The sequence below is a fragment of the Eimeria tenella genome, genomic scaffold (assembly GCF_000499545.2).
Source record: "Eimeria tenella Houghton genomic scaffold, Eth_scaff29, whole genome shotgun sequence".
Classification (NCBI taxonomy): domain Eukaryota; phylum Apicomplexa; class Conoidasida; order Eucoccidiorida; family Eimeriidae; genus Eimeria; species Eimeria tenella.
The window spans coordinates 271882-299023 of NW_013542775.1; the positions used below are offsets into that span (position 1 = coordinate 271882).

The 27142-nt window shown below is 47.5% G+C and overlaps 4 protein-coding genes across 4 annotated transcripts; 1 reads left to right on the plus strand and 3 right to left on the minus strand.

Moving 5' to 3' along the window:
- Positions 1 to 1406: 1406 nt before the first annotated feature.
- On the minus strand, positions 1407 to 2858 carry ETH_00021160 (uncharacterized protein; the record flags this gene model as incomplete). The annotated part of the gene is made up of 5 exons (XM_013375601.1): positions 1407 to 1703; positions 1907 to 1989; positions 2141 to 2213; positions 2541 to 2614; positions 2795 to 2858. 5 exons carry the CDS (start codon positions 2856 to 2858, stop codon positions 1407 to 1409), a joined length of 591 nt encoding a protein of 196 aa, XP_013231055.1.
- A 7039-nt stretch (positions 2859 to 9897) lies between these two features.
- Positions 9898 to 11943, minus strand: ETH_00021165 (uncharacterized protein; the record flags this gene model as incomplete). The annotated part of the gene is made up of 8 exons (XM_013375602.1): positions 9898 to 9908; positions 10109 to 10198; positions 10350 to 10422; positions 10534 to 10605; positions 10750 to 10823; positions 11004 to 11088; positions 11265 to 11549; positions 11653 to 11943. The coding sequence occupies 8 exons, from the start codon at positions 11941 to 11943 to the stop codon at positions 9898 to 9900; spliced, it is 981 nt and encodes a 326-aa protein (XP_013231056.1).
- Positions 11944 to 14279: 2336 nt separating this feature from the next.
- Positions 14280 to 16401, minus strand: ETH_00021170 (uncharacterized protein; the record flags this gene model as incomplete). Its single annotated transcript, XM_013375603.1, has 8 exons — positions 14280 to 14313; positions 14450 to 14532; positions 14738 to 14827; positions 15180 to 15254; positions 15390 to 15463; positions 15648 to 15732; positions 15904 to 16242; positions 16354 to 16401. The coding sequence occupies 8 exons, from the start codon at positions 16399 to 16401 to the stop codon at positions 14280 to 14282; spliced, it is 828 nt and encodes a 275-aa protein (XP_013231057.1).
- Positions 16402 to 22570: 6169 nt separating this feature from the next.
- On the plus strand, positions 22571 to 24831 carry ETH_00021175 (uncharacterized protein; the record flags this gene model as incomplete). Its single annotated transcript, XM_013375604.1, has 8 exons — positions 22571 to 22849; positions 22951 to 23418; positions 23609 to 23693; positions 23847 to 23917; positions 24083 to 24153; positions 24270 to 24342; positions 24526 to 24615; positions 24775 to 24831. 8 exons carry the CDS (start codon positions 22571 to 22573, stop codon positions 24829 to 24831), a joined length of 1194 nt encoding a protein of 397 aa, XP_013231058.1.
- Positions 24832 to 27142: the final 2311 nt, after the last annotated feature.

A 27142-nucleotide genomic window follows, 5' to 3' on the forward strand; every position in this document is an offset into this window, starting at 1 on the left:
GGACGCCCAATAATTATGATTCCTCAGGTCCAAGGGATTTCGGACTTTTACTTTTGTTGGTACTACCGTACCAACAAAAGTAAAGATCCCACATTCCGGGAAAAGACGAAATAAACAGTTCAGTAGCAGCCGCGGAGCGAGGTGTTGCATCTTGGTGTGCAACTGCAGTCATGAGGCCACCTAAGCCCTGGCGTCGGGACCCCATTCTATGGCAATTAGACTCGAAATGCAGTTCTAAACCCGTTCAAAAAATGCAAAAAGAAAAATGCTGCCGTTTCTTAAACGGCTGCACTTTTTCTACCATGGGTAAATGATGCTGATATGATATGACGCGCAAAACATGCGCATTTATTCTCCATTCTGTGAGTACATGCATATTTTCTGCATATCATGTCAGTCTACCAGACAAAAACGCCGCTACTGAAATAGCACGGGGCATAGGCTCCCCAAGGTCGCACCAAAAGCCGTTGTTCTGAAACTCGGAAGCACGTTCCGCATCTTTATACTGCAGCTAAATCGACGTTCTTTTGATTCTCTCATTGCCTTTAGCGAAACTTCGAATCTGAAAAGACTGTCGGCATCGCCAGGAGCACCTGCATAATGTAGATTGCATCAGCGAAAGCAGTTGGCCCCGCAGACATCAAATCATGCTTCCTTTCCTCCAAATGCCAATAACCAGTATATAAAACACAACTTGCATAAATAGAGCGGTTTCTCTTTGGCCTTCTTGTGCACACCATATTGCACATTACCCGCTTTTTTGATTTATATGCAGCAAGATGGCTTGGTAAGTGGGTCAGCTAATTTGGAGAATGATGTGGACGGTGATCTGCGGTAGAAGTGCAGCATATTGCGAGCTTTAGAGGTCGTTTCCGTGGTCCCAGCCCCTAGTCTCCATGTCAAAGCTCAGTGGTGATCGCGGGACCTTTCGGACCCGGAGCTACTACGACTGTGACTTCAATCCGAAGCATGAGACTGCGGCGAAACTTCGGTGAGGTCAAATAATCTATAGTAAGCCCAGCAATCAAATGGATATCTTCTTCTTCACCTAGATCCTTGGCTAGTTGCCGTGAAAGTATTGTAGTATTGTATTAAGGAGTAACGCTCGCATCCACTTGAATGAGATATCGGCACAGAAGCGCGTAATTACGATAATTCTGGTCCTACCTGTAAGATTAAAAGTAAGTAATTTCTCTTCAAAGGGTGCGTTTTGGTGAAAATCAGCGCCGTTGCGATTCGGGTCACTGTGCATACAAGTGCTCAAAGTGTATTACGAGTTAAGCAATGACGCGACCCTGTATGAATCTGCCAACAGTATTAAACACTGAGCTATGATAAGACTTGAAGAGGCACTACGTGAAAGGCCTAGGACAAGTCAGTTTTAACAGATAAAATTAAGGCTATCGTCACAGAAGTTCAAAACCGAGGTGTACGGAACAGCTCATTGTCATCGCATCCGACAAGCTGACGACAACGAACAGCATCTGCCTTTGAATCGTTGGAATAGCAGTCTGATGCAGCCACCAAAATTCTCCCAGCGCGAGATCCAAGTTTTTTGGAGCCTTTAGCATGATATGCCAACCCCCTCGAACCTCAGAGCACTGAGCTCGACACCCAATAAAGCAGGCCGCAGATGACTCCGGTATGATTCTGGCAATATTACTACTCATCTCATTTTGAAGAAGAGCTTTCCTAGCGTTCGGCTGAGCAGAAGAAAACAAACGGAAGAAGTGTGCACCTGGGTATCCTGCAAATGGATCAGCTGCAACAAAGAACGTCTTCACGAACCTCAAAGGTCGAATCGATATCCCGTATTGCCCAGTACACCTAAGTTGATAATAAATGGCATGCGATTCTGACTTGAAGCCTGTGCAGGCGGGCTGTTCAGGCGGAGCTTACCGTGGACCTTAATCAAAACACGGCCTGCGCAAGGCACGTCGTGTGGCTTCTCAAGGACGATCGCCAAAGGGGTTGTTCCCCCCGGCGGAACTGCACACACATGGGTAAACAACAGGCGCGCACGCAAGAACATCGGTGTAGGTCTGGTTCCCATTAAGAATCAATCTTGCAAGCTTCAACTCTAGAAAGAATGCCAACTTGAGTGCAGTGAATTTTCGCCAAAAAGCTACTTGGCGCCTACTGCCTGATCTGGCCACTTCAGTGAGAACCACAACGACCATTTCCTCAACTACAGCTTGTACATCGCGCCCAAACTGCACATTCGCAAACAAGGCTTCGCAGACCGACACCATGTGAAATATGAGTCAACCCCGATACTTTCCTAGCACAACAATTCCAAGGGGATATGGGGATGCTTGCCCGACATGGCGATGGGTATAATCGATTTTTGAGAACAGTGACTTGAGCCGCGAAAAGGGACCCTTATTGTGACTTTCCTGAGTGTAGACACGCACACGTGCACACGCGCTTGCAAACTGCTCAAACGCCAGCAGCTCATTCGCACCCCTTCACACTATAATTTTTTCTGGTAATTGTGGGGGAAGCTATTTAGTGGACAAAATAAATGTTGAGGGGCTTACAATCTCCTGAATTTCAACAAATATTTGCATCTCGCCAGTGCCATCAAGCTTTCGGGAAGGTGCATCGAATACCTCTGCAGGGATGCTCAAACAAGTATATGCACTAGAGTATGCAAGAGCAGACACAGAGTTGCAGATTATTTGCTCAAGAATCTGTCAACCACGATGAGAAACTGATCATACAAGCATTCGTGTGCTGTGCTGCGACCATTTATTAACTACCTTTGAAGTTATTTAGGTGTCTGATGCCTCACTGTCACGCGCTTGCTGATGAGGGAAGCAGAGCTTTTCCGCATATTGACCAAGCCTCTCCAGCATTTCCCGTAAACGTCGGTGCTCCTAAATGCAAAATTAGTGCAAAAACTAGATAACAATTCAAACGCTGTTACTTAAGTAGAACGACAAACAGAAATGAGCTTGAAACTACGTAACTTGCAGGAAAGGAAAAATGCTGCGTATAATGACTTGCTCAGGAAGCTGAGGGAAACTCAAACAAGATGTCGTTGTCAACTTACTGGCTTTACTCCAAGAAATGGGAAGTAGTAGGGTTTCCCAAGGCCAAGGTATTGATCGGCGGAAACATCCCCAAACGTAATTTTACTCTGGTGTTCAGTCCACTTTGGATGCAGTTGAGATGTACTGGCACTGGCGCCCTCTTCGCCACTCGTTTCAGCTCGAGTTGGCTGTGAAGTTGGTCCTATTCGAAACAAATGACTCCACCTTCTTGAATGTCTTCGCTCCCGCCGAGTGCCAGAGGCACCAGCTTCTCCGCTCTCGCACTCTCCAGATATATCGGGACCCTACGTGCCACCGAAACACGCTGATAGGCAACATTTGAGAAAAACTAAGAGGCATAGACGGCTGCCTTGTTTACATCTTAAGCAAAATCAAAATCCGCCCTACACCTTCGACAATATGCGAAGTTTCCTTGCCCTCGCCGTCCCCTCCTTCCGCAAGAATTCTAAAGCTTCTTGACGAATTTGCTCGTATCCAAGTGGAGCACTTCAAAACGATAAGAAGGAGGGCAACAGAGGTCAAGACCAATGAAACAGTAGACCACTTCCCTGGCTTGCTCTTATTTTTCCGTTTCCAAGGTGAATCCCACGGCTCAACAGGATTGGCGTGAGAAGACGTATCCAGTATCAAGTTTAACTCCTCCGCGGGAGAGCTAGAGTGCCTTATTTTTGTTCCCATTGACTCGTCCTGTGATCGCAAACAGGCTTGGCATCTCGGCACAGCATTACTTGCCGAGGAAATAGCGATTCCCCCTGAAAAATGAAACAATTTAGCTATGATGAATTGAAAATAAGACTACTTTTAGGCCTAAACTTCCAACATGCGCCGAAGTTTCTGAAGCCTTCGTGTCTTCGCACATCCTCACCTTTTAGCCGATTGGACTGAAAAAGTTCTCATCAAGCAAGAATAGGGAAACATGTCCTGCCGCAGCATCTTACTGCTGTAGACTTGCCTACTTTCCTCTTTCAGCTTTCTTTCATCAATACATGGTTATCCGAGCTGCCTACACTGCGGGCGTTGAAACTTAATGCGGCTGCAGTCCCCCCAACGAGACACATGAAATTGTGCAGAAAGCGAAGAAACCTGCGGCAGGAGAACCGCCACTGACTGTCTTTTCATTTATTTTTACTCTCAACTTTTGCCTCTTCTTTTTGGCGGATTTTTCATTCTCAGTCGCGCAGCCAGTAAGCACTGCAGCAGGGCCTCGCAGGAGCGAGGCCCTGCTGCAGTGCTCGAGCATACCATCGCTCGCAGTCCAAGATTTTGAGCACAAAAATTGCTCCAGGCAGCTTTTTATTGATTTTATTGTTCTGCAATAGGCAACTATCACAAGACCAGGGCAAAGGAAGGGGACTTGGAAGTCGGTATCACCGAGAGACGCTCGCGTTCGACGCACTCAAGCGAATTATGTTAAAGGCCGTCAAACGGCTAATCCCGGTTTCCTACCTCCAAATAATGCTATTATATTGGTGTAAATCTTTCGTTATATTGTCAATGCTGCTTCAGCCCTGAAGATTGTTACGGTTCAACGCTCCAGGAGTATGGAAACCTGGCAGCTCAAGGGCGTCAGCTACACGACTCAGGGCTTGGTACTTTGCCACAGCGCTTCTGACAAACAAAAATAGTGTTTGACTGAGCTCTGCACATTTCCAAAAGTGGGGGATAAGCTATGGTGTGCCCGGAAGTACCGAAAACAATATTGGGATGGAGACCGGGAGAGAACTGCACAATGGCGAAGAATGTGGCTCACGAGGTCTACAAAGAACCGTCTCTCTATCATTAGTGAGATATGCTTTTCACGAAGCATATCAGTCAATACGCAGAACACGGGGTTTCCAACACTCCAGTATAGTCAAGTACCTCAGCTGTGTCAATGCTACTGTTCGGGGACCAATAAATGCCTCCGCAGATAAAGCCCTTTTTGCGCCTTTTCCAGGCAAAATTGAGGAAATGTTCCTCACTGTCTTAAGTGCCTCACCGGCTCCCACAAGAAGTCAACGCGCTGACGTTGTTGCCTTGAAAGCACTGTTGTTCCCTACACTGGAGGTCACCCAACTATGAGCCCTCAAATGGTGTCCTGCATGATGCATCCCAGTTTGTATTTCAATGGGCTTCACACTAAACAGAATTGATAGTGCACTCTTTCCCACTTATGCAATTGTTGGGCTTCTCCGCGATCAGATCTGTCAGATGCATCCCCTCAACGCCATTATGTATCGCAGTCATCTCAAGGCGCGTGATCATGTGCTCTGCTATAGTAGGAGACGAATTCCTTGACGTTCCAGCTTCAGAGTTTCTTACCCTTGACCTCATGCTCTGTTTATTAGTACGACCCACAAAGTGCAAAAGAGGACCTAAAAAGTGCCGAAACACGGAATGCATACAAATAGCTGCCTGTATTGCCTGCAGCCAAGGCTGTCGAAGCAAGCTCCAAGAGGCGATTCTCTCAAGTCTTAACTTGACGCACACTGTCATCGAGCAACATGACTTGAAAGCCACAAAAGCTCAGTAAACCTCTTCCCCAAACACTAAAAACTGAAACAGTGCACTTTTCTAAATATTGGACCTTCCGCAAGTAGGAATGGCAAATGCTACCTCAAATACAAAGCTTCTTTTGGAAATACGCAATATTCGTAGTAAAACTCCCAAGCGCGTACCCGGCCACTTAACACGGCTTCAAGTTTCCCAAAAGCATTCCAGTTCCGCAAGCATGCAAAAGATTACCCAGCTTTTGCTGCCATCTACGGCGTAAGCCAATACGAAAAAGCTTTCACAGTTACACGCGGGCACCTAAAAATGCGTGCACCAATTTCCTTCAATTCTCACGGAAGCGCGCAAGCATACACCTTTGCATGATGCATGCGGGCGCGAGTGCAAGCGTGGAAACGATTCGCTTTCTGCTTGCTCTGCTGGGTCTATTTGAAAATTTGGCCTCCAAACTAATTTGTTCTGCGGGCCATGTGGTTACTTTCAGTTGCCTGCTACGTAAATAGATCCGTGCGAATGCACGGCAGTGCAAATATTACAAAACACTCGATCTCGCCAGAACTTGCAAAGACCTACTCGCCTTCTACATCGCCAGTGATTGTACTCAAAATCAAGCATTCGTCTGATATGAGATTTCTACACACAAGTACGCTGAACTTGTAGACTGCTGGAACACAAGCACGCTGAACTTGTAGGCTGCTGGTGCACAAGTACGCTGAACTTGTAAACTGCTGGTCAATAAGCTCGAAAGAGCAACATCAAGGAAAACCTGTACCCACACTTCAACCACACGCAGAGCTGCAACTGCCAAACTGAAGGTTGTTGACTCCTTTGTCTCCAGGCTGAATTGTCAGCTCCCCGACGCCAACAAGCGTGAAGCTTCATGTCGTCCTGCCTAACCTCACTCTAAGATGCATTCAGGGGAGCTGGCGATAAAGGGTGGCTCCGGGAACTGCCGGTCCCTACGAACAGCCTCAGTCATTTGTGGCTGAAACAAAATACATAAGAAACATGTGTCTGTGCGCCTCGACAACTGACGCAACGGGTAGCCCTGCACTTCTGGGGTATTTTTTAAGACTGTAGCCTGAAATGCTAGGCTACAGCCACGCCCAGCTGAAGTGTCTGCAGCCCTAGCAGACGACTGCAGAATCCTGCACGCTAGACTGCGCGGAAACACTGTCATTCGGGCTTACCGTAGATTTTGAGCAAGACAGTCCCCGAACAAGGCAAATTGTCCGGTCTTCTGAGCACTTCAGAGAAGTAATTGGTTCGCCCTTCTGACAGTGCAACACCAACAGTTTCGCAAGCCAGAGCATCCGAAAGGATTCAAGTTCAAGAGATCGTGCTGAGGGCAAGCTTAGCCTTGCAAGAAAGATTATGGGTTGGGTAAAGCACAGAAACGTATTTCTGCAAACATATAAGAAAGAAGCTAGCTTCTTGGTTTTCAACATTGTACTCACTGCCGGACTTTTGAGCTTGGCGAAGAACCATATCTACCAACTCCTGACTGATGACTTCTACGTCACGCTGAAACTGCACGAGCACAAACAAAGTTACAAACAAAAGTCAGGTCAGATACTATTCAGCTGCTTAGTCGCACGTGAACCACTGCATATTTTCTGCATGTCATATCGGCATGGTAGAGGAAAACGCCGCTAATGGAATAGCACGGGGCGTAGGCACCCGAAGCTCACACCAAAAGCCGCTGTTCTGCAACTCGGAAGCACGTTCCGGATCATTATATTGTAGCAGAATCGACGTCCTTTTGATTCTGTCATTGCCTTTAGTGGAACTTCGAATCTGGAAAGGCTGTTGGCATCGCCAGGAGCACCTGCATAATGTGGATTGCATCAGCGAGAGCAGTTGGCCCCGCAGACATCAAATCATGCTTCCTTTCCTCCAAATGCCAATAACAAGTATATAAAACACAACTTGCATAAATAGAGCGGCTTCTGTTTGGTCTTCTTGTGCCCACCAAATTGCACATTACCCATGTTTTTCAGCGATTCATATTGCAGCAAGATGGCTTGGTAAGTGGGTCAGCTGGTTGGGAGAATGACATGGACGGTGATCTGCAGTAGAAGTGCAGCATATTGCGAGCTTTAGAGGTCGTTTCCGTGGTCCCAGCCCCTAGTCTCCATGTCAAAGCTCAGTGGTGACCGCGAGACCTTTTGGACCCGAAGCTATTACGACTGTGACTTCAATCCGAAGCATGAGACTGCGGCGAAAATTCGGTGTGGTCAAATAATCTACAGTAAGCCCAGCAATCAAATGGATGCCTTCTTGATCTAGGTCCTGGGCTACTTGCCATGAAAGTATTGTAATATTGTATTGGCGCGCAAGCGTTCGTTGAGTCTACGCAGCTTACCAGGCCTATCATGGCCGGCTTTGGTCAAATTTCGAGGGCTCGATGCGGCTGGGGTAATTACAGACTGCTGAGTCTAGCGATTGGGCCCGCGGATGGCATAAACGGCGTCCACGGCCCCAACACTACACGCTACGTGCGAGCCAGGGCTTGTAGCTTGTTTCCTTGGGCTTTAATTAAGCTTCAAAGGGTTCACGTTTGCGTCAGTTCGCTGCTTCTGATCAGTCGTTTCCAGAACTGGAGAGTCTCTCCTTCAGTTGCTACATTTATCTTCCCTCATGCGGGCAGCGACCCCAACATTCTCCACAAAATTATCTTTGGTGCTCTGAGCGTGTGTCATGAATTGAGTACGTGGAAAGTTGGAGGGCTCAGCGTGCAGCACGCTAGAGCATCTAAGCTATCCTGTGACTGGGCTTACACAAGCGACAAGACCGAGAATTATAGTGATGAACGGGAACTACAGATGACAGATGTCCATCAATACTAGCTGAAGCACGAGCATATAGGCACAGAACCTCGTTTGAACTGAACCTCTGGGTTTCCATGTAACATTTTGGGAGTATGTGGATTCCTGGCGAGACCAGTGGGTACTAGATGCGGCAACATTCCACATAACCTACCCCGCGTGTCGTGTCCAAAAAGGCAAGGCATTGATGTCCTCGATGTGTTCATCAAGTTGCTGGCTTTCCACGTAAATGACGGTTTTCTACACTGATGCACAGAGAAACAGGGTAGCCTTCCACTCCCCGTTACCTGTTGAGAGGTGTGGCACTGCGGCCTTTCTGAAAAACTCCAAGAAAAATTTGGCACTTTTCTTGCACTTTCAGCCCTCTTCTTAGTGTTAAGCTGCGGCGCGAAGTGGCTACAGCTCCAGGCCAGCGGAAGAATGGCTGTATCCCTTGAGTAGGTACGCTGCCGTTCGATCTCTAAACTCTCCAGCTTAGATGCTCCCTCCAATCGGGTGCAGAACGATTTTTACTCTTTAGTTTATGCAAAACGCCCAAGGTTGCATTTCATTCTTCTCTTTGCGCAGTTTGCAAGTCCAGACATATCTGCTTGACGTTTTGCATGACGTAACGACTTTCGCAAGCACACGGTTGTGAACTGCAGCCTAAAATAGTGCACGCGCACCGCCTAGCCCGCAGGGCTTGAGTGGGGCTCGTTTCGCTGCGTATTATTCGTGTGGCAGGTGGATAAGAGCGCATAACAGCGAAAGGGCAAAAGGGCCAGTGGCGAGGCCTGTGATCTATTTACGCATCTCGCGGCTCATCAGCTTGTGCTGTCCACAACTACACAATCTTAAGAGAGCATATATGCGCGTGTGCGCACACCCACTTGCATGCACAAACGCAGGCAGTGCACGATGTGTGAGCAGAGCATCCTTTCCTCACGGAATAGCGCATGCATCCACTTTGCGTAAGATATCGGCACAGAAACGCGTGATTAAGATAATTCTGGTCCTACCTGTAAGATCAATAGTAAGCGATTTCTCGTCAGAAGATATTCTTCGGTGACACTTGGCGCTACTGCGATTTGGCTCATTATGCATTCAAGTGCTCAAACTGCACTATGATTTAAGCAATGACGCGACCCTGTATGAATCTGTCAACGGTATTAAACACTGAGCTGCAATAAAACTTGAAGAGGCATTACGTGGAAAGCCTACAACAAATCAGTTTTAAAAGATACTATTCAGGTTACGGTCATAAAACTTCAAGACCGACGTGTAGGGAACAGCTCATTGACATCCCAGCAGACAAGCTGACGACAACGAACAGCATCTGCCTTTAAATTGCTGAAATAGCCGTCTGATGCAGCCATCAAATTTATCGCATTGGCAAATCCAAGTTTTTTGAAGCCTTTAGCATGATATGCCAGCCACTGCGAGCCTCAACGCAGTGAGCTCGACATACCGTAACATAGGCCGCAGATGACTCCGGTATGCTTCTGGCAATATTATTACTCACCTCATTTTCAAGAAGAGCTTTCCTAGCGTTCGGCTGAGCAAAAGCGAACAGAGGAAAGAAGTCTGCACCTGGGTATCCTGCAAATGGATTAGCTGCAACAAGGAACGTCTCACGAACGCAGAAAGTTAAATCGATGCCCCGTGTTGCCGGGTGCACCTAAGTTAACGATAAACGGCAGGCGATGCCATTTCGAGTTGAAGCCTGTGCAGGCGGGCTGTTCAGGCGGAGCTTACCGTGGACCTTAATCAAAACACGGCCTGTGCAGGGCACGTCGTGTGGCTTCTCAAGGACGATCGCCAAAGGGGTTGTTCCCCCCGGCGGAACTGCACACACATGGGTAAACAACAGGCGCGTACGCAAGAACATCGGTGTAGGTCTGGTTCCCATTAAAAATCAACCTTGCAAGCTTCAACTCTAGAAAGAATGCCAACTTGAGTGCAGTGAATTTTCGCCAAAAAGCTACTTGGCGCCTACTGCCTGATCTGGCCACTTCAGTGAGAACCACAACGATCATTTCCTCAACTACAGCTTGTACATCGCGCCCAAACTGCACATTCGCAAACAAGGCTTCGCAGACCGACACCATGTGAAATATGAGTCAACACGGATACTCTCCTGGGACAACAACTTCAAGGGGATAAGGGGATGCTTGCCCGACATGGCGATGGGTATAATCGATTTTTGAGAACAGTGACTTGAGCTGCGAAAAGGCACTCCTATGGTGACTATCCTGAGTGTAGACACGCACACGTGCACACGCGCTTGCAAACTGCTCAAACGCCAGCAGCTCATTCGCACCCCTTCACACTATAATTTTTTCTGGTAATTGTGGGGGAAGCTATTTAGTGGACAAAATAAATGTTGAGGGGCTTACAATCTCCTGAATTTCAACAAATAGATGCACTTCGCCCGTGCCATCAAGCTTTGGGCAAAGTGCATCGAATACCTCTGCAGGGATGCTCAAACAAGTGTATGCACTACAGAATGCAGGAGCAGACACAGAGTTGCAGATTATTTGCTCAAGAATCTGTCAACCACGATGAGAAACTGATCATACAAGCATTCGTGTGCTGTGCTGCGACCATTTATTAACTACCTTTGAAGTTATTTAGGTGTCTGATGCCTCACTGTCACGCGCTTGCTGATGAGGGAAGCAGAGCTTTTCCGCATATTGACCAAGCCTCTCCAGCATTTCCCGTAAACGTCGGTGCTCCTAAATGCAAAATTAGTGCAAAAACTAGATAACAATTCAAACGCTGTTACTTAAGTAGAACGACAAACAGAAATGAGCTTGAAACTACGTAACTTGCAGGAAAGGAAAAATGCTGCGTATAATGACTTGCTCAGGAAGCTGAGGGAAACTTAAACAAGGTGTCGTTGTCAACTTACTGGCTTTACTCCAAGAAATGGGAAGTAGTAGGGTTTCCCAAGGCCATGATATTGATAAGCAGAGGGCTCTCCGACATTAATATTGCTCTGGTGCTCAGTCCATTCTGGGTGCGGCTGAGATGTACTGGCACTGGCGCCCTCTTCACCACTCGTTTCAGCTCGAGTTGGCTGTGAAGTTGGTCCTATTCGAAACAAATGACTCCACCTTCTTGAATGTCTTCGCTCCCGCCGAGTGCCAGAGGCACCAGCTTCGCCGCTCTCGCACTCTCCAGATATATCGGGACCCTACGTGCCACCGAAACACGCTGATAGGCAACACTTGAGAAAGACTAAAGGGGATAGACGGCCGCCTTGTTTACATCTTAGGCAAAATCAAAATCCGCCCTACACCTTCGAGAAGATGCGAAGTTTCCTTGCCCTCGTCTTCCCCTCCTTCCGCAAGAATTCTGAAGCTTCTTGATGAGTTTGCTCGTATCCAAGTGGAGCACTTCAAAACGATAAGAAGGAGGGCAACAGAGGTCAAGGCCAATGAAACAGTAGACCACTTCACTATCTGTTGGTTATTTTTCCGTTTCCAAGGTGAATCCCACGGCTCAACAGGATTGGCGTGAGAAGACGTATCCAGTTTCAAGTTTAACTCTTCCGCGGGAGAGCTAGAGTGCCTTATTTTTGCCTCCATTGCCTCGTCCTGTGGTCGTACAAACAGGCTTGGCATCTCGGCACAGCATTACTTGCCGAGAAAATAGCGATTCCCCCTGAAAAATGAAACAATTTAACTATGATGACTTGAAAATAAGACTATTTTTGCGCCTAAACTTCCAACATGCGCCGAAGTTTCTGAAGCGTTCGTGTCTTCGCACATCCTCACCTTTTAGCCGATTGGAGCGAACAAGTTCTCATCAAGCAAGAATTGGGAAAGATGTCCTGCCGCAGCATCTTACTGCTGTAGACTTGCCTACTTTCCTCTTTCAGCTTTCTTCCACCAATACATGGTTATCCGAGCTGCCTGCACTGCGGGCGTTGAAACTTAATGCGGCTCCAGTCCCTCCAAGGAGTCTCCGAGCATACCATCGCTCGCAGTCCAAAATTTTGAGCACAAAAATTGCTCCGCGCGGCTTTTTATCGCTTTTAATGCTCTACAATAGGCAACTATCACAAGACCAGGGCAAAGGAAGGGGACTTGGAAGTCGGTATCACCGAGAGACGCTCGCGTTCGACGCACTCAAGCGAATTATGTTAAAGGCCGTCAAACGGCTAATCCCGGTTTCCTACCTCCAAATAATGCTATTATATTGGTGTAAATCTTTCGTTATATTGTCAATGCTGCTTCAGCCCTGAAGATTGTTACGGTTCAACGCTCCAGGAGTATGGAAACCTGGCAGCTCAAGGGCGTCAGCTACACGACTCAGGGCTTGGTACTTTGCCACAGCGCTTCTGACAAACAAAAATAGTGTTTGACTGAGCTCTGCACATTTCCAAAAGTGGGGGATAAGCTATGGTGTGCCCGGAAGTACCGAAAACAATATTGGGATGGAGACCGGGAGAGAACTGCACAATGGCGAAGAATGTGGCTCACGAGGTCTACAAAGAACCGTCTCTCTATCATTAGTGAGATATGCTTTTCACGAAGCATATCAGTCAATACGCAGAACACGGGGTTTCCAACACTCCAGTATAGTCAAGTACCTCAGCTGTGTCAATGCTACTGTTCGGGGACCAATAAATGCCTCCGCAGATAAAGCCCTTTTTGCGCCTTTTCCAGGCAAAATTGAGGAAATGTTCCTCACTGTCTTAAGTGCCTCACCGGCTCCCACAAGAAGTCAACGCGCTGACGTTGTTGCCTTGAAAGCACTGTTGTTCCCTACACTGGAGGTCACCCAACTATGAGCCCTCAAATGGTGTCCTGCATGATGCATCCCAGTTTGTATTTCAATGGGCTTCACACTAAACAGAATTGATAGTGCACTCTTTCCCACTTATGCAATTGTTGGGCTTCTCCGCGATCAGATCTGTCAGATGCATCCCCTCAACGCCATTATGTATCGCAGTCATCTCAAGGCGCGTGATCATGTGCTCTGCTATAGTAGGAGACGAATTCCTTGACGTTCCAGCTTCAGAGTTTCTTACCCTTGACCTCATGCTCTGTTTATTAGTACGACCCACAAAGTGCAAAAGAGGACCTAAAAAGTGCCGAAACACGGAATGCATACAAATAGCTGCCTGTATTGCCTGCAGCCAAGGCTGTCGAAGCAAGCTCCAAGAGGCGATTCTCTCAAGTCTTAACTTGACGCACACTGTCATCGAGCAACATGACTTGAAAGCCACAAAAGCTCAGTAAACCTCTTCCCCAAACACTAAAAACTGAAACAGTGCACTTTTCTAAATATTGGACCTTCCGCAAGTAGGAATGGCAAATGCTACCTCAAATACAAAGCTTCTTTTGGAAATACGCAATATTCGTAGTAAAACTCCCAAGCGCGTACCCGGCCACTTAACACGGCTTCAAGTTTCCCAAAAGCATTCCAGTTCCGCAAGCATGCAAAAGATTACCCAGCTTTTGCTGCCATCTACGGCGTAAGCCAATACGAAAAAGCTTTCACAGTTACACGCGGGCACCTAAAAATGCGTGCACCATACACCTTTGCATGATGCATGCGGGCGCGAGTGCAAGCGTGGAAACGATTCGCTTTCTGCTTGCTCTGCTGGGTCTATTTGAAAATTTGGCCTCCAAACTAATTTGTTCTGCGGGCCATGTGGTTACTTTCAGTTGCCTGCTACGTAAATAGATCCGTGCGAATGCACGGCAGTGCAAATATTACAAAACACTCGATCTCGCCAGAACTTGCAAAGACCTACTCGCCTTCTACATCGCCAGTGATTGTACTCAAAATCAAGCATTCGTCTGATATGAGATTTCTACACACAAGTACGCTGAACTTGTAGACTGCTGGAACACAAGCACGCTGAACTTGTAGGCTGCTGGTGCACAAGTACGCTGAACTTGTAAACTGCTGGTCAATAAGCTCGAAAGAGCAACATCAAGGAAAACCTGTACCCACACTTCAACCACACGCAGAGCTGCAACTGCCAAACTGAAGGTTGTTGACTCCTTTGTCTCCAGGCTGAATTGTCAGCTCCCCGACGCCAACAAGCGTGAAGCTTCATGTCGTCCTGCCTAACCTCACTCTAAGATGCATTCAGGGGAGCTGGCGATAAAGGGTGGCTCCGGGAACTGCCGGTCCCTACGAACAGCCTCAGTCATTTGTGGCTGAAACAAAATACATAAGAAACATGTGTCTGTGCGCCTCGACAACTGACGCAACGGGTAGCCCTGCACTTCTGGGGTATTTTTTAAGACTGTAGCCTGAAATGCTAGGCTACAGCCACGCCCAGCTGAAGTGTCTGCAGCCCTAGCAGACGACTGCAGAATCCTGCACGCTAGACTGCGCGGAAACACTGTCATTCGGGCTTACCGTAGATTTTGAGCAAGACAGTTCCCGAACAAGGCAAATTGTCCGGTCTTCTGAGCACTCCAGAAAAGTAATTGGTTCGCCCTTCTGACACTGCAACACCAACAGTTTCGCAAGCCAGAGCATCCAAAAAGATCCACGTTCAAGAGATCGTGCTGAGGGCAAGCTTAGCCACGCAAGCAAGATTGTAGGCTGGATACAGCGCCGACACATTTCTGCAAACATCTAAGAAAGGCGCTAGCTTCTTGGTTTCCAACATTGTACTCACTGCCGGACTTCTGAGCTTGGAGAAGAACCATACTTATTAACTCCTGAGTGAGAACTTCTACATCGCGGCGAAACTGCATGAGCACAAACAAACTTACCTACATAAGTCAGGTTAGATATTATTCAGCTGCTCAGTCACGCGTGAGCAAGTGGGTGAATTGGCGACTGCCTTGCCCACATGCCGGGTGTCGAATGGGCCTGAACGTTGCATCTTTACTTTTAGCTGCTCCCATGAGCTTTTGGAAATACTTTCCTGTGCGCAAAAGAACGCACCCTTCATTGCACTTCTCCACCAAGAGCTCGTTTTTCTGCATCTGAAACAATTAAGGCTACTTGGTTCATTATGCGTGACCAAGAGTGTCAATTTGCAAAAAATTACGGTACTCACTATTTCAGTAAACTCAACGTGCAGAAGCACCTCAGTGGTTCCACCCGGGACCGGACAATTCGCCTTAAAGTGAGCTGTAGGAGCACCACACATTATCCACATGAGAGCTTTTAAAACTACACCTGTATGCAGACATCCAGCGTCTTTGCTCTGAGTAAAAGTGATGTAAACGCTGAACCTTGAAGTCCCACTTTTGGAATCAGTTGGTGCCAACGGCTCTATTTGTTTTAGACAAATACTGTGTATCAGCCTTCTTACCGTCCATTTTATCCTTGTGTACCTTACAAATAGCTTCTGCAGCTTGTCCAAGTCCGTGTAGCATATTTCGTAGTCTTCGATGCTTCTGAAAGAGTCAGAGCAGGAAGTTCTGAGTAGCATGGAACCATATCGGCACTTGCTGTCATTCTATCAGCCAACTTGGTCTAGGGCCCCTAACTAAATGTAGAGAGTTCGACCTACAGCTGCACTTGCTGCTTTGCGACCATTAGGTCGAAGCAGCCCCCTCCAAACTCACTTCCTGCCTTCCAAGCAATGGGAACGAAAACGGTTTGTCAATATTTTCGTAGTGAGGTGATTGCGTGCTTCCAAGTCGGATCTTGCTACGGAAGGTTCTTTTTTGCCCCGGGGCTAGTGGAGGAGCATCTGGATCATATTCTACGACGTCAGAAGGAGTATCTGCAGACGGCCCCGAATAAGGGTCGAATGTTCCATAAGATTTTGCATTCTTCAAGCTGGTGTATGTACGTGTGGTAGCTCGAAAGCTCATTAGAGTGCCAAGTCTTGCACGTGTTCCCTTCAGCGAGGCACGGCGTCCGACAACGGTTTCCCAAAAACTCCATTCTCTGTTTCCACCCTGAGTAAAACACACCCAGGATCAACTGCAGGGAAAATTCTTGAAAAGGGACGAAATACAGCAAGGCCATCAGTTTGCGGTGGCTGTATTTTGAACGTGTTGTAAACCCACCAAGAGGGTTTCCTCGTCGTTACAGCTGATGCCTTCATCTGCTAGCATCCTAAAAGCTTTCAATGGATGCGTAGACAGATGCAAGGAACATTTTATAATCACAAAGAGAATGGCAGAGGAACACATGATCGCTAAAAACGCAGGCCAACTAGCTACTTGACCGCGAACTTGGAATTTTCGCATTCGCTCTGGCGGCTTGGTGTAGTCAGCTTGAATGAACATATCCTGCTCCAAATTCTTCGTCTCGGCTGGAGCCTCATTGTAGTCCATTTTCGACACCATATTTCTTATCTGATACAATGCAGGCTCCCTTGCGTGATTGAGTTGTGGGAGGAGCAACACGGCACGTGGCACGGAAACGCACCTGCGTGATGCTAATTCCACACTTAGTCCAGTGCCAATGGAAATAGTGACCTCGAGTGGTTCTTCGAAATCAATGAATACCTGTTACCCGCAAGTAGTCAGCCTTCAGATCCAGCAAAACGTAAAATGGAAACAAGAAGCGTTCTGGATGCTATGATCGGATATATCTCCCCTTCGACATTTCTTAGGCAGTGTCACGAAAGTGGATGTTCCTACTATGGGCTGTAGAACCTCAAGCAGTTCCGCGCAATTCCTTAGAGTGGTCTGATTCTTAGAGTGGTCTGCGGGGGGCTCGGCAGGTGCTGCTGGACCTGAGTAGCCAACCGCGAGAGCAAGTTCTGTAGATTGTAGTTAAATACTCAGCATAATTTGTGACTAAGTGCAGCTTCAAGAAATGACTGACAGCAGGGAAACAAAGTGAGCCCAGGGACGCTGTCTCCAGCCTTCGTCATATATGTAACGGGCGGATCGGTCCATTGTAGCACAGTGCTAAGGATTAGTCCTCATGCGATATCTATCCACTTCTTGAGTTAATAGTTCAACAGCTTTTACTAATTATGCAATTTTCAGCATAGGCCAACTCTTTTTAATAGTCTTTGTGACTCGTCCACTCCATCAGGAGGTGGCGGGATGGTAGGGCAAGCTCGCCCTTGTTTGTCTTCAAGAAGGCGTTACAGGGCATTTTATATAACTTCGCGTCGTATAGCGGCCACTTGCTTAACATATCAGGATATATAAAGAACACATCCTTTAACTTGAGCTGTTCCCTGGATTCCACGTCCTCTCGTGCATTCGTGCTGTTGACCAAATGGAGCTTCCCCTTGTAAATGAATGTATGCAACCCACGGTGTCCTTCTAAGTTCTTGGCACTACATATACACATAATTTGTATGAATATTTAGTGCTGAATATGAGTCAAAATAGAGGCTCCAACAGTTTCGCTGCAATCTACACGTGAGCTCGCTACGTCGTGCTGGCCGCGGAGAACGCTGTGGTGCAACTTGCCGTTGAGCCGTTAGTGCTAGCGACCATTACCACCTTTGAAGGCTGTATGTAGTAAACTAGAGGAATATGAAGCAGAAATTTGAAAATTTTCCGATAGTAAGTAGAAACGTAATATTGCGATTAATGGCTGGAAATGGATGTAGGCCCTGAGTGTTGCACATGCATTGAGGCGCAACATCAGAGGTTCGGGTTCTCTAGGGGTTTGCTCAGCCACGTACGAAGTGCGATCTGTAGTGCTTTGAGCTAGCACTTCTCACTCACATTCTGAAATACAGATCATTGGATAAGTAATTATTTTATGGCATATATGCAATGAATGGGCCATTGTGAGCTTTAAGAAGGTGAGGGCGGTTAGTCGTCGCTTAAGCGTCACATCTGTTATCTATTCAGTTTCCCTTTTGGAGGCTCCGTTGCTGTTCTTATGTATTGAGCTCTTGTTCTTACCCTATTTTGGCGCCTTCCGTCTGCAGCCAGTCACCAAATTACCTGGCTTCCCACGTAATGAAAGAAAGGACTACTTTTCTAAAGAAGGCTTCGCCCGCGTAACATAATTATTTCCATGAATAATCGGGGTACTTTTAGTAGCTTTCTTCCCGTTACTCAGCAGCCAGTCCAGCATCCTAGTGGCCCGCCCTAATGCATTCTACTACTAACAACAGTCGCACCAGTTCAGAAGTAAATGAAGTGGTTGAAGAAAAACGGACAGGAGGGAGACGGAAATGGGAAAAGATGCAGTGAGAATTGAAGCTGATTTGGGTCTTCCAGCGCTACAGTGGGTCTAGCAAAGACACTCTGTGAACCACGCTACTTTTGAATTCAGTTTCATTGCCACATTTCATGTTAGCTTCTTCCCCCATAAATGGCGTATAGCTTGTACTGTTCACTTTTGATCAAGGAGCTCCCGCGTGACAGCCCCGTGCACGAAGGCGCCCACAGTGTGGACAAGTCCGCTTGAAATTTCATGATCAGAATATTCGCCCCCCTTCACGCAGCGTTGGCTCTCCCGCGGCAGCTGGATAAAGTGTAAAACTATGCATCAATATTGCTTAACGGAGAATAACAAAGGTACTGCATACGATGAGGGGGAAAAGGAAGCGGTCAAAGCTAAGAAGCTAGGCATAGAGGGGCATTATCGAATAGAGAAGAGAGTGTCGGAAAACGGGGCCTACGCAGTGACATCTGACCATTAGCACCGATGCTCGAGGCCCTTTGATGCTCCTAGTAGGGAAGGGTAGTTCGTATTATGCTCTTAAGGCACACATGTAGCCTGGTTTTCAGGGAAACCCCGCCACTTCACTGAGCACCAGATTTCGCCGCTTATGCGCAGCTGACCCAAAATGTAGTCGAACTCATAGTGATAAGTCAAGTAGTTGTTGGGATCTGCAAATGAAAAACAATCAACAACGGTTTCTTAGGTGATCATGTGAGGGTCGCAGGGCAGATGTTGCGTAAGTTGAAAAGCATGAAAGGCGTCATGGAAGGAGTGCGTCGGCAACAGCTCCATCCACGGTATCGAGACAGCACGTCCGCCATGTGCTTATGTAGCTGTGTGATTATGAGGTCGTAGGACTTTGCTAGAAAATCAAGCTAGCGAGTGCTAGGATCAGGTAGAGGCTGCAACAAGCAGAGCTGCGCGAAAGGGTGAGTAAAAATGTGAGAGCCTGATGATAGGTATGCATCAAAACTATAGCGGCTCTTAGTAAGTGAAGGTTCTTGTTTAGGGCGGTGACTAAGGCGAGAAGCTCCTGGTCGTACATCGAATATATTCGCTGGGTCGGGCTCATGACCTGACCGAAAAAAGCCGATTAGCATGCATCCTCGCTCGGTAACTGTGAAAACTGCCCACAGTAGAAAGCATGAAGTGCCGGCGTATCGCTCTAAGGGCTGCGTGGAGTCGGGTATTTGTAGGGTTGTATAGTGGATTAAACTAAGTGCTGCAAAAGGGGGGTCGTACACTTTGTGTATGAAGATGCGTGCAGTGTAAGCGACTGCCTTTACGTGTGAATTTAACAAATCGAACGGCAGTGACACCAATGTGAGGACCCACGAACATGTGCAAGCAGCTAATAGAACTGAATGGCTGCAGTACACTGCTTGTTAGCCAGCATTTCCCCCTGCACCCGAACAGAGTTTGTGGCAGGGTTGCGACCATCAGAGCTGACACTTCACCTAAGCTCGAAGGTGATCAGGCTAAAAGTTCCAACCAACGTATGGCTTGCTAGCCAGCCTAGTCCTAGGGCAAAGTTGGAAGGCGTCGCTGCCAAGAGAAAGGAACCCGCTAGCCAGTCACCTCCAAACCAGGTAGGCTGCCCTGTCACAGGGTGATTGGCATGTAGCTGCTCCCGATTGGCAAAAGTGAGTTATAAGACCATATCTAGACAGCATATTGCATTTATAACCGGTAAATTGCAATCGGGCCAATGATGCACGACAAACGTGTGTCCAGAAGTGCTGCGCACTCCTGACCACGACAAGCACCGCAGTCATTCGCATGCTGGACACTAGCATTCAGCTCTCATCTGCCGGCACCGCATAAATAGCTCATCCAGCTACAGGTATGCTCGTTCTTTTCCACCACTATCGAGATTTTCATGCGGTTCTCCCGACCTGTCTCCGTCCTGGGCCTGCGTGTTGATTGCGGCCTCGGCAGCTACCTTTACCTCTAGTGAGCGCCTCTCCTCTCTTTTAGCATACGGCTTAGAAACTCCCGTAGTTCTTACACATTTAACAGCTCCTTGCTTCTCCTCCAAGAGCTCCTGCTTTCAACTGGTGGGCAGCTTGACGGCAACTCGACCACGTACCAACGGCACAAAACAACCGCCCACCTTACCTTTGAAGCCGAGGACACTTGCCTCGTTCATTTTCCAGGCTTCACGCTAGAAAGACGCAGCACTCATTTCTATTGGGACGTGTCAGTGCTGCTTGCCTCTTCGTGGCGGCCTTTGCTTGGCCAAGGGAGAGTGGAACAATCTCCAGCGTACTCACCTCCGTATCTCTTGAAGGCTTCGCATGACCTCCGCTCCTCCAGTTTTCATAACAGTCAATCTTTCGCCGACTTTCTTTTGCCCTTGCACAGAAAGCACATCGGACTGTCTGTGTTACCAGCGGCCAGCGATCCAAAGGTACGCAGAACCGTGCACTTCTGGATAAGCAACTCACCGAAGCGCTAGCGCATTTATGCCAGTTCATCAGGCTTTTGCCAATAGACCAGGATAATCTGATAAATCATTCTTAATACGACAATACTGGTGCTAGGCCAGCTGACTGCAACAGACGGCAGAGCGTGTGTGACTTCGCATAGCCCCTTCCAACATTGCTGCTGCCAAAGCTAGAAACGTCAGTGGGCAAGCACTACGAAGCAAAATCAAAATGAGGCGGCAGAGATCGCGAGACATTAGAGTATGTGTGTTACATTCCTCCGTGGCGCCGAAACCTTCCTTGCATCTGAGCGGAACGCTCGATCCAACGTTTCTTATCGCGCTATCGCGCAATTTCGCACAATTAGTTTGTCGATTTCATTATTCGAGAGAGGCCGCTTTATGCGAGTAGCCTGGCTAAAGGTACAATGTGGGGAGGGATCGACTCGGCACGGAATGTGTCGTCCTGCCTGGGTAACAGGCAGAAATATTTGCAAATCCGAACAGTGTCGCAATTATCTTGAAATAACATTGCCCTAAAAGCAAAATTTTCAAGCAATGCATTGGATATTTAGCGTGAGCACCGACAATGGAAAACTTGAACGTGAGGTTGGGCCTTACGTTGGGCGCAGCCAAACCCCTCCCCAGGCCTCCAGCCCCTCGTCTTTCTCACCTTCCATCAGTCCCCGCCGACGTATATGGAATGTTAAATCCTGCCTTGCCAAATGTTCAGCAAGCATTGCGCATATGCGTGCTGACTTCACGATTACTCCTCGGCTTTTAACCGCAGCGGTTTCGAATCTCCAATTACACTATACTCTAAAATTGGAATCTAATCTGCGTAGTGTCTCACTTTTACACATTCGTATATAATCCAAAATATGCGATTCTAACATTTAAGCATTTTCGGTGAAACCTGGGCCTACAGTTTAGTTTGCACTGCGTGCTATAGTGGAGAGCCTCCCGGGGAACTTCGTTTTGCATTCATAATCTCACGAGCACTGTGCTCAGTAGGCAGCGCCTGCACTTGCACTAGCAGGATGACGAAGATTTCTTATCGAAGGAAAAGTGTTATTAGCCTGAGAATTTACACTTTACACAACAGAAGATAAGTATTTGAGAGCTTTAGAACGACGCGCGCCCTACTGCAAAGGACTGCTCCATTTTACAGGGCGGGAGCGGCGCGTGGTGCCATTGCGTTGCCCCATTTCGATTCCTGTTCAGAAAACTTGAAACAATTTTATTTCAGCTCACTGGCTGAACACTAGGGATTGCAATGAGAAACTTTTTTCCCTGAAGCACCTTTACCAGCGGTGGCTTGCTTGGAGATCTCCTCCAGGAGCAGTAGAGGAAAAAGGCCTTTCGAGCCCTGAAAGTCAACAGCTGGTCCTTCCCAACTGACCGCACACGATTCAAGCAGTAATTTTCCGTGTAAAATAACGCGGCAAGCGCAAACTTTTTGCATCCGCAGAACACGCCCCGCTTCACTCGTAGAGACTTGAGGGAAGCTGCAAGCATTCAATTGATGCAGCAAAATCGCGGACACGCGCTCAAAGATATGACCTCTACCAAAAGAAGACGCTTTTAAGTTTGTGTTTTCGCAGGCATCGTGGAGCTTTGCCCGTGTTTCGACGACACAGGTTCTCTTCCAGTCCCACAGGGTGTGCTGACCCTGTTAAAGAACCTATTCAGCGCTTCATCAGGTAGTAAAGATGGGAGAAGGGTCGTCTATTCCAAGAAATGCTAAACCTATGCCAAGTCTGATGCTGGATGGGTCCTCTCAAATTCCTGCTGAGGCCCAGGACTTGAAGCGAAAAGCAATGATTCGTGGCGAGCTCTCTTATAGACCTAGTTTCTTCACGGTTGTGGTTTTTGTAACCATTGCTTTTCTGATGTTGAAATGCGCCGTACATTTAGCTGCACATCGACCAAAGTCTGTAAGGTTTCTTGCTGGAGGTGACAACGAACAGCTAATACCTCTTCTGGCGGATGTAAGCGCAAATCACCTCATCTAGACTCACAAGTGATATTTTTTTTTTTACGCTGACTGGTATGCAGCCATTGCACATAGTGCTGACTGCGTTTTCCCAAGGGTTCTTCTGGGAGTGACGAGTGCGACGGAGAAGGAAGTAGAGGCGCGTCAGGTGCCCGTCCAAAAGAAGGCAGGCGGAACCAAAGACTCGGCTGGAAGCTTTGGAAGACCGGGACCCCAACGCCAAAATACAAAAGGCAAAAAGACGATGACGACAGTTCGCCTCTCCAGAAGCCTTCTACTATGAAGGAACCGGAGCAAGAAGACAATGACGACAGCTCGCGTCTGCCGAAGCCTTCCACTTCGAAGGAACCCAAAGATACCAGCAGAAGGCCGCCGACTTTTCCTTTGCCGAAGCCTTCTACTTCGAAGGAACCTGAAGATGCCAGCAGAAGGCCGCCAACTTTCCCACAAAGGGGCGGAAGGAGCAGACTAACTATTAAGGGCATGAAAGTTGGAGATCCAGGATCTTCTCACTACGAAGAAATATCTCTTCCCTTTAGCCACCCATTGATTGGAGTTGGGAAAGTAAGTTTGGTATGATGCTAGCAGTTGTCAGGAGCCTTCTCAGGAAGTAACCTTGTTCGGTGTGAATTTCTGCAGGTCACTATTTTCTTTTGTGCTGTTGCTTCCGTTTGTTGGCTGCTGCGTGGTTGGAATGACAACAGTTGGTCTCGCATGCCTGACTTCTAGACTCTGTACGAACTTTTTCTTTCAGAAGTACCGAGGCCTGCGAAATATTATGGAAAAAGCTGGAACTACTGCAAGTTCTATCTGTTTTCCCCACAAGAAAATTGTTCACAGTAAGATAGTTGAATAGGCTCAAATTAAAAGCCTGGCCCTGGAGAGAAGGCTGGAGACGATTCTGATCAAGTGTCTTGGAACATTGGCTTGCAAGTCGACCCGCTGTTCTGCATAAACATTGTCCAAAGAGTAGCTTGGAACATGTTTTGCAGCTCATTACACGGCATGGGTTTCGACTGATGGTGGGGAAGAAATTGAAGTTCATATTGAACTAGAAGAGATAGTAAGCAGCTTGAGTGCTACTGGCCTTCACGAGCTTCATGTCTAGCGCTCTTCACGAGTTGCCTCTGCCCAGCGCTCACATCAATGCGTACAGCACAGAGGAGTGGGCAAGGCACCGATATGGGAGAGAAACGCATTTAATCACCTCTACCATTTTTGTTTACAGGGCATGAAGAGGGCCAGCCCGTGGACTCGGCTCAAAATGCTCCTTTCTCTAACTAGATTTGACCACCGACATGTCCGAAAAGCAAACATCTAGCCACCTTTCGGCTGTTGCTGCGCGTGGACGGAAGTTGGGCTGACTGTAACGCATCATGGTGCTGTGTTGTCATTTCTTGCTTGTGGGCGTGCAGTTTAGACGCGACGTGGAAGCTTCGCTCGAAAAAATGGTTGCCAATGTCCTTAGGGATGTTGAAGAAGGCACTTGTGGGCGCAGCGCGAAATTTTAAAGAAAATTGCAGGCTTCTTGATGTCTTATCAGCACCTGATAGTCCATTCGAGACAGACAGCTCTGGTAAACTGTGGGTTGGCTATATGTTTTCTCCCACTGAAATACTGCCCAGTGAGCGTTTGTCGTATTTTGTGTGGAGGCTTTGTCGTGTCTTGCAGCCCCAGCGAGCAGGAGAAGCAGCGCCTCCATGGAGCTCCACAGGCCAGATGGTACAGTTTGCAAGGGTCCAGTTTTGCTCAAAGTCTACGGTAAGCTCTGTATGAAATCTAGAGAGTTACTTGGAGCATGGCTAGTCACAGCACTGCCTACTTTTTGAGTTAAACTCAAGCTCAAGAAAGAAATGAAACCCGCTACAACTACTGCATATTTCTAGTTTAAATTCCTTTCGAATGATTGTGATTTCTCAGCTGCACCCTCCAGCCGGAAACCAGAAACAACCGGCGAATAATTATTGGAGTTTTTAGTTCGCCAAGGCCAACGCGAGCGTTGCACATGGCTGTGAGGCCCTTTCAAATTTGTGAAGGATTTTTATTTTCGAGGCGCTTGTGGCGTGGTATATTGAATTAATTGCGCGAGGAATTCATGCCTTGCAAGTAGCCAGTTATGGTCATTACCTTGCGTTCCTATTGTCGGCCTTTTGTCATATTGTTTAAATTACACTGAGGTATTTTGTGCGAATTTTCCTTCAACAGCCTTCCGACAGGCATAACTGTAGTTTTCAAAGACAAAACTAAGTTACTGGGGGCGGCCTATTCACTACATGATTACGTGTATAGTTCAGCGTTCTGCAATACCGGCGGCTCAAACTGATGAGAAAGGAGTGTTCTTTTTGTGGAACGCAACGTATGTTCTATTCAAAAGCTTGCATTCGCTACCTTCTTCCAGACGGAGACGCAAGCAGGTCAACAGCTTCCGTTTTGAAGTAGTGCGGAAAAGTGCAGAAAATAGTCCACGTCCGACTCCATAAGCACAGAGCGTTCCGCGAACTAGGGCGCACCGGGCGTGCTCATTGCACTCCGCATGATCTGATGCCCGCGTTGGCCCACGCGTGCACATGCACACACTTGGCGTTTGGCTTGCCATTTTGTTTTGGGACTGCAGACCGGCAGCACTAATTTCGCACTGCTTGCGAACGCGCGAAATCCTAGGCCCTGTGGGCAGCAGTGAGTGAAAATGTCATCTGCATGTTAATACACGCAGCTTAAACGGGAGTGCATTTGCATGCACCCTTGCCAGTTTTGGGACGAAAAAAACACAGGAACAATGACAGTAGAATATATTAGCAAATATAATGGCAGCATAACTTATCGAAATACCCGTGGAAGCCTCAGGAGTCTCACTGCTTCGTTAGCCTCTTTCACAGGTCAGCATTTCCTTCAGGGCTTTTAAAATGCATGACAGCAATCTTTGCAATCGCAGGGAAATTTATATATAGGTCATTGAAAGAAACTCGACCACTGAAGATGGGCATTTGGAAAGCCAACAATGCTTGAGCAGACTGCCCGAAGAGGGGTCTTGGGGACAGACATGCCACCAAGTTGCTGTTCCATCGCTCAGTTGTTCCTTTCGTCGTCATTTGATGCTATTTAGAGGAATCTTACACCATATTCCGTATCGCGGCGCTCCAGCTTGCTACAAGGCACGTTTGCGAGGTCACTAACTGATGGAGTTGTCTTTGGGGTCAGGTCAAGCCGAGTTTTCGAACTTGAAGAATATTCCCCATGAATAAATAAGTAACTCAAAGCTAAGCGGGTGAAAAAAAGATATATATCCAGTTCAAGGGATACCTGATGATACAATCTTCGGCGCTAGTCACTGCGGCCCCACACCATCCCCTTTTGTGTACAGTTTGAGTAAGGAGCAAAAACCTCCATACTTCGCTATTTTATGGTAAATTGTATGCATTTAGCATGCAGACACCAGGCTTATGTCGCAACATTCGCGGTTGTGAAGCCCAAGCTTCCCCGCCCTCCTGCACCCACCCAGCCCAGCAGTCTGTGCTCTCTGGCGTGGCCTTCTCTACTTGTTCACAGAAATATAAATTTCCCTTATTATCTCCAGCATAATTCATTTTGAAGAAGAACCTCAATGCAGTGATCATGCTGCAGTGCTGCGGGGCCAAAACTGCCTGCTAGGAGAACCATACCCTGAATCTTCCTGGACACATCCGAAGGATTCAGAAGACAAATCTGGTTCTCTGTTGGAACCAGCCACAAAAATAGTGTCTCGAGTGAATATAATCAATATAGGGCCTTTCACTTTGAGGCCTTCAAGAGCCAACTTGCGTCTTTAAGGCTCTGCCTAACTGAAGAGCAAGCAGCTAACCCCTTGCTCTCAAAATATCACTGCTGTTCAAATGCCAACCAACAGCGTGCGGAATAATGATACGGAACAGGAAAAACAAAATTTGTTTGGTTGGATTGTCTGTAGAGCGGTGGTTGAATCGCGAAGATGTGGACTTCGGGAATCCTGCCCTGTTGTAACGGATCGCTCTGCCTCTGAGGCTTGCGCCCAGCGCAAAGTGCAGAATACAGAGGCATACGCTTCTGTTTATGGCCTTCGAGTTAAGTCACTCCAATTAGCATGCACATTAATCAGTTATTCGCCCTGAATATAGCCTTTTTGTGCGCATCTGGGGGACAAGAAGACCTTCCACGAGGCATTTGGGGACAAAAGAGACATGGCCGCAGATTGTAACACCTTGCACTATGAGCACTTGGCTTCCCAAAACTAAGAATCCAAACCCAAAGAACTTCCAGTCTTAATTTAAATACC